The following is a 7,486-nucleotide window of genomic DNA, read 5'->3' as shown; positions in this document are numbered from 1 at the left end:
AACCCTGTTTTTTTTAAAGCATACTTTGTTTTTATGAAAACATACTAAAATAGTTGACATCTGTAGAGCAATTTGGTATCAAAGTTGTTTGATATTTGTCTTGGTCGTCTCTAAGGAAAAAAATTTATAAATAGTGTTGCCTACATAAATGAGGAAAACTGATTTACGTTTTATAAATTTTACTCATAATTTAATAATTTTTAATTTAAAACATGTTGTATTGACCGAAATTGTGTCTAGTGCATATTAATTACCATGTATTATTTATATTTATAGCTTTCTTGCCATGAGAACCTGTATACATCTATTTCTGTACATTTAGTCTGAACTTTTGTACTCTTTGATCAATATCTTCTTATTTTAACCTAGAAACCATCCATCAGACTTAGGAACCATAATTCTGCTCTATGGTGTCATAACAGCTTAAATGTGACATAGAACATGAAACAATGGCTGGCTAGTTGTTTGCTTGTTTATTATTTGTTCTTGTTTTTGTTTGTTGAAACAGTGTTATTTATATAGCACTGATTGTCCTCAATCTGTAGAGCAGGTGGGCCTCTAACTTAGAGATCTCCCTGCCCCTGCTTCCCAAGTGGGGGAAAGCCTAGCTATTTAATTATTTAATCTATTTATTTATTAATATTTTATTGTTCAGAATTTTTTCCCTTCATCTTGTGTTCTTGGTACATTCCTATTGTCACAAATGATGGAATTCTTTTTGAAACATAAAAGATAGATGAACATGAAGGCATATCATTTTAGTACATGCATGCATTGCTTTTTACTGAATCAATTTACTAGATACAGTGGACTCTAAGTTGACGCTAACTAGCAAATATAATTGACACTGTAATTATTCTCTCTCCTCTCTCTCTCTCTCTCTCTCTCTCTCTCCTCTCTCTCTCTCTCTCTCTCTCTCTCTCTCTCTCTCTCTCTCACTCTGTGTGTGTGTGTGTGTGTGTGTGTGTATTTGTTTGTCTGTGTCTGTGTCTTTATTTCTCTTTGTATTTGTATGAGAAAAGTAGATATATTAGAAGATTCACAGTCCAGCTAATCTAACAATGGCTTTCTATGAGTGGAAAGGCATAAAGTCTAGTAGTTACTCAGTCCACAAAGTTGTAAGTCTCAGTTTGTATTTAGTACACTCTTCAATCTCAAAAAAAAAAAAAAGTATGTTCCAATGTCTCTGTAGGAAGGACTGTTTTAGCTAGGCAAGGACAAGCAAGCAAAGAGCAAAAGCTTCCTTCTTCCATGTTATTATACAGGCTTCCAGCAGAATTGTGGTTCAGATTAAGGGTGTGTCTTCCCTTCAAAAGATCTGCGTTAAAGACACATGTCTTTCTGCTGCAAGCTCTAGATCAAAGGTGTTTGTCTACATACATCAGTTGTCCTGACTAGAAGAAAATCAACTCATGTCAAATCAAGCTAAAAACATCTCAAAAAGGTAAGTCCCCTATTAGTGGATTGCACTTCATTCCAGAAGCAGTGAAGTTGACAATAAAGAATAGCCATCACACTTGGCTAGTAGGAAGTAACACCAGTGTAGAATGTGGGTATTAAAATTTATTTGTAATTTATGATTTTCTCTACTATTAACATGAGTATTAAATGATAAAAGTAAATTATTTTCTAATTTAATTTTTTAATATCCAGAATTTGTAAAGAACTCAAAATAAAAAGAATAAACAAAACAAAATTAAATGTCCCATTCAAAAAAAATGAGACTGGGATCTGAACAGAGAGTTCACAGAAGAAAATAAATGAAAGGAATTATGATAAGTCTTATTACAACATGTCACGGCATATTTAGTTGATATTTCTTGGATGCCTGTTTTTTTCCATGGGAAATAAAGGAGCTTTGGATTCTTGCAAAAGAGGAGGTAGAAGACAAACTGGGAGGAGTGGAGGAAGAGAAAGGTGTTGTTGGGATATACTAAATGAAAGAAAAGTAATAAATAGAAAAGAGATAAAAGAAAACTTGGCTAATAAATTCTCAAACAAGGATCTTGAACCCTAGTAGTTAGGAAAATGTAATTCAAAACAGCTTTGAGATTTCATCTGATTCTGTCAGCATTGCCAACCACCTCTAATACCACTATCTCAACAAAACCCTGGCAATGAATGCTGGAGAAAAGGGAAACCTCATGAGACTTTTATCCATGTTGTAAACTGGTGCAGCCACAATGGAAATCAATGCAGAGAATCCTCAGTACGTCTAAAATAAAACTGCTTCATGATGTAACAAAACCATGCCAGGATATAGGCCAAAACAGTTGACAACTTAACCATATACCCTCTATATTCATTGTTGGTCTTTTCACAATACTTAGTAAATGCAAACAACCTAAATGTACTTCAAATGATGAGTGGATCATGAAAATGCCTGACATATACACTATGGCATACCGCTCTACAGAAAAAAAAAAAAAAAAAGTGGAATCAAAATATTTTCAGGTAAATGGGCAAACCAGAAAAGATCAAATAAAGTATGGTAACCCAGACACCTAACGACAAACCTCACATGATCTCTCTTGTTGGAGACTCCTAGCTCTAAATCTTTCCAGGTGAGTCTATATGCTGAAGTTTGGTAAACTATATTTACCAAAAAAGTAAATATAGACCATTGTTAGAATAGTATGCTGCATGAGCAACCGAAAGGAGAATAACAGGATACAAATAATTTAACAGGAGAAATATTAAAAAGGAGATGGGAACCTACTTAGGGAAATGGAGAAAAATACAAGAGGAATAGTATTGAAATAGCAGTAAATATGCATGGGAAAGTCATAAAGAATCATATTATTAACTCCTCACACAACATAAACTATAATTATACATGTGTGTGGGGGGGTCACATACAATTCTTTATATGGATGCACATATATATCATACATACAATTATTGATCTACTGTGATAATCTTCACTCCCAAACCAAAACCATCTAAGAAATACACCAATGCTAGACAAGAAAAGCATTCTTGAGGTGTTGGTAAAGGTTGTCTAATAAACTCAAGATATTGAGGACTGTTTCTATTGCACTTTGTTTCCCCCAAGAGGAATATAAGTCTAAGTGGTGTATTCCACATCACAGGGCCCAAATGATCATAAGCTGGATCTGTTCTGAGAATTTCTACCTGAGGACTAGCATTCGTTTCACAAGAAGTAGCCAGGTAAGCTTTCAAAGAAGCAAATAAACCAACTTCCCTAACCAGCTATCATGCCTATAAGAAGGCAAAAGAAATTTATTCTCTTATCTTCCTTTCTGAATAATAATTAGACTGACTAGGATACTGGCAGAAAAAAATGAATGATATTATATAACTTTATAAATGTTAAATAATTAACTTAGAGTATTATTGTGAAATCATTGATTGAATATTGTTTGCTTTGCCCCTCTTTTTTGAACTTTGATATTTACCAAACTGGATGCCAGTAATACACTGAAATTCAATGTCATACACAACACGGTTAATGACAGGTTTCCCAGAAGCACCTCCATATCTAGAGCTGTAGGCTTTAGAACATGGGGTTCTGTAGCATACTGCTCTTAGCCAATATCCTCCTAATTGTATCACATTCTACTGCTAAAGAGGAAGGTAAGTAGAAACAGATTTGAAACATGCATTTTCTAGACAAATATATTTAACTCCTTTATGTATATGAGAATTTTTAAATTTATTTTACTTTTAATAAAGCATTATTAATATAAAATAAACTGCAGAGTGTTTTAAGTAAAGACAGAAAACATTAATAGTAAAAAATCTATTTACAGAAATAGTTTCTTATAAGCATTAAAGAGAAAACTTGAATAAAAGGGGATTTTTCTCAGTGCTCTAATATGAAAAGTGTGAATAGCCTCTTAAATATAATTTGGAAAGAAAAAAGTTCTGTTGAAAATGTCTAAACAGTGCATATAACAAGAAGAATCTGAAAAAAGAAATTGCACCTAAATAAATACTGCCATTGAACAGGACAAAGTACCTGACAGACTCTAAATATTTCTGGGTCTGTGTGGTGTTGATTTTATCTTCTCAAATTGGGTATGTTTTAACTTCATAGTCATTAAGATGAGTAACTTTCCCATTTCAATCAAATTGTATTACATCAAATGGAAATATCTTTAATGAGACAACAAAGAATACTATTATTTCTTGTAAACCAACAAAATGCTAACAATTTGCTCTTTTCTGACCTCTCCAATATATATAGTAAATAGGAGAATATATTACAACTGTATTAACACTGTTTCTGATGAATATTTAACAGCCCTTCATATAAAGGCACCACATCCATGAAACGGCAAATAATGCTTTAAAGAAAGAATCAGATTCTAGAATTAAGTCAATATGCCTAACTCTCTGGTTTCATGAAATTTTTATTTTCCTATTTGATTTTCACTAATCTTTCCACATAATGAATGGTGATTTGTGTAACGCTTCAGTCCTCACATTATATTTGTTCTATGAGCCACTCTTTCTCAATTTTGCATCATTGTTTCAGAGATTTAAACTCATTATCTTATGCTATGACATTTTACTTTTTACTGTAATCACTGGAAAAGAGTCATCCAATAAGAGAGAAGTTCATCCTGCCAAATGTTTGCTTCCAATTATTTTGTACTTTTATAATTTTGAGATTATAATATAATTACATTGCTCTTCTCCTTTCGGCTAAACTGTCCAATAGTCCCCTCCTTGTTATCTGACTCAAGTCTTCTGTATTTCTCTAATCGTTATTGTATGCGTGTGTGTGTGTGTGTGTGTGTGTGTGTGTGTGTGTGTGTGTGTGTGTGAATTATCTAGCTGTGGGTATGTCTAATAATTCACACCTGATGTAGGAACAAACCTTTGTTGAATCATTTTGTGGTTTTAGTATCACAGTAACTTTTGTCTCATCAAAAGAATTGAGCAATGTTCCTTCTGTTTTTATTTTCTGGAATAGAATGAAGAGTGTTGGCATTAATTGATCTTTGAAAGAATAGCAGAATTTTGCTCTAAAGCAATCTGGACCTGAGATTTTTTTTTTTTTTTGATTGGCAGATTTTAAATGTTTGCTTGTATTTCCTTGTGGGTTATTGGTCTATTTAAATTGTTTACCTAATTTTGATTTAACATGGAAAAGTGGTACCTATCAAAAATTTATCCATTTCTTTCAGATATTCCAGTTTAATGGAGTATAAGTTTCGATCTGGAGTTCCTTGATGTCTATATTTTGGTCCTTTCATTTTTGATTTGGTTAATTTGGATATCCTCTCTATATTCTTTAGATGAATTGACATACAGTTTGTCAATCTTATTAATATTTTAAAGAATCAACTCTTTGTTTCATTGATTCTGTGCATTGTTTTCTTTACTGATTTCAGCACTGAGTAAATGCTCATAAGCAAGAATCAAAAATTGTTTATTTCTTGCCATTTATTTCCTTTTGATGTGATTTATTCTTTTGACCTAGATCTTTCAGGTGTATTGTTAAGTTTGTAGTATGATATCTTTCCATATGTTTTTTCAATTAGGTATTTCATACTATGAACTTGCCTCTGAGCACCACTTTCATTTTGTCCTTTAAGACTGAGTATACTGTGTTTTTATTTTCATTGTATTCTAGAAAGTCTTTAAATGCTTTCTTAATTTCTGTGTTGACCCTTTTTCATTGAGGAGAGACTTGTTCTGTTCCCATAAGTTTGTAAGCTTTCTGTTGTTTTTGTTGTTGATATCAGTTTTAATCAATGGCATTCTAATAAGATACAGGGTGTTATTTCAATTTTATTTTATCTGTTAAGACTTCCTTTGTGACCAACTATATGATCAATTTCAGATGAAGTTCTGTGAGGTGCTGAGAAGGAGATATATTCTTTTTTGTTTGGGTGAAATATTCTGTAGATAACTGTTAAGATCATTTAAGTCATAACATTTGTTAGTTCTATTATTTCTGTGATTTTTTTTGTCTGAATGACATGTCCATTGGTGAGAAAGGAATACTGAAGTGTCCCACCATCAATTTGTGAGACTTTACTTAAGCTTTAGTACTGTTTCCGTTACAAACCTGGGTGTCCTTGCATTTGTGGTATAGGATTACAAGATCATCTTGGTGGATCTTTCCTCTGACGAGTACAAAGTGTCCTTCACTGATTCTGTTTAATGATTTTGGTTTTATGTCTATTTTGTTAGATATTAGAAGAACTGCACAAGAGTGTTTCTTAGGTTCATTTTCTTGGAGAAATCATTTTCTAGCCATTTACTACGAGTTAATACCTACATTGGATGTTGAGGTGTGTTTCTTGTATAGGCAAGATGGACCATGGTTTCACATTCATTCTGTTAGTGTGTAACTTTTTATCAGAAAATTGGTTACACTGATATTAAGAGACATCAATGACTAATAATTGTTCTTTCATGTTATCTGTCTGTTTTTGTTGTTGTTTGGTGGTGGTGGTAGTACTAGAAGTATTCTTCCTCTCCCTTCCTCCCTCCTTCTCCCCCCTCACTGTGCGTGTATTTGCTCACTGAGATCATTTATTCCAGGTCATTTTGCTAAATGCGCTGAAAGTAGAAGAATTCAACTGAATGAGGCAGAGTAAAGTCTCATACAACTGTTACCTTCATTCAGAATATGAACAATTAATACACTGAGGGTTAATAAAGGTCACATGAATAACATTCTCATGAATTCAAGCTATATAAAATCTCAAGGTCAAGTCCCACCTTAAAATTTTTTTTTCTATAGAGGCATATACAGAATTATTTAAACACCTAATTTAGTAACAGTACAAGCTGTAATCAGAAGTATCAAGTAAACTCATTCCTCTGTTGAAGAGCACAGAAACACATACCAAGAAGAGTTCTATTTTGTGAAGAAATGAGGTCACAGGATGATTGTTGTTCTTACAAGCACTCAGTATTCTCTTCACAATAATCCATTCCTGAACTTTGTGCCAACAATTTTGTTATTTCATAGTTGTAGGTAAAATCTTTAAGTTGGAGTTTTTCTTCTTGTACCTTCTATTGCACTGTATTTGTAGACAGATACTCCTTAAGTTTGTTATATTGTGGAACGTCTTATTTTCTCCATTTATTGTGCTTGAAAGTGTTGGTGGGTAAAATAGTACATCTGTGATCTCATAGAGTCTGCAGCTCATCTGTCCAGGCTCTTCTTCCTTTTAGAGTCTCCATCTTCATAAAGAAGTTAGGTGTGATTTTAATAGGAATGCCTGAATATGTTATTGGCTCCTATTCATTTCAGATTTTAATACTCTTTCTTTGAATGTTTAGTGTTTTCACTATTATGTGCCAAGAGGACTTTCTTTCCTGGTACAATCTATCTGGTTTTCTGTATGGTTCTTGTACTTTTATAGTCATATCCTTCTTTAGGCTAAGAAAATTTTCTTCTATGATTTTGTTCAAAATATTTTCTGTCCCTTGACCTGTGTCACTTCTTCCTCTAATCCAGTTTTTCTTAGATTTGGTCTTTTTATAGTGCCCCAAATAT

At 32.8% G+C, this 7,486-nt stretch overlaps 1 protein-coding gene across 3 annotated transcripts in view; it reads left to right on the top strand.

Annotated features, from left to right (window-relative positions):
• The first annotated feature begins 3,446 nt into the window (after positions 1-3,446).
• LOC117716464 (complement factor H-like) overlaps positions 3,447-7,486 on the top strand; it is a 52,880-nt gene continuing 48,840 nt past the window's right edge. For 2 of the 3 annotated variants that reach the window (XM_076941297.1, XM_076941295.1), the window contains exon 1: positions 3,447-3,597. In XM_076941297.1, the coding sequence (XP_076797412.1) occupies positions 3,525-3,597 (73 nt within the window). In that variant the 5' untranslated portion in view covers positions 3,447-3,524. The remainder of the gene's footprint in view (positions 3,598-7,486) is intronic. The other variant, XM_076941296.1, reaches the window with a different exon arrangement.

This window comes from Arvicanthis niloticus, chromosome 10 (assembly GCF_011762505.2).
Source record: "Arvicanthis niloticus isolate mArvNil1 chromosome 10, mArvNil1.pat.X, whole genome shotgun sequence".
Taxonomy (NCBI): domain Eukaryota; kingdom Metazoa; phylum Chordata; class Mammalia; order Rodentia; family Muridae; genus Arvicanthis; species Arvicanthis niloticus.
This window is presented reverse-complemented; position numbering and strand designations above follow the sequence as displayed.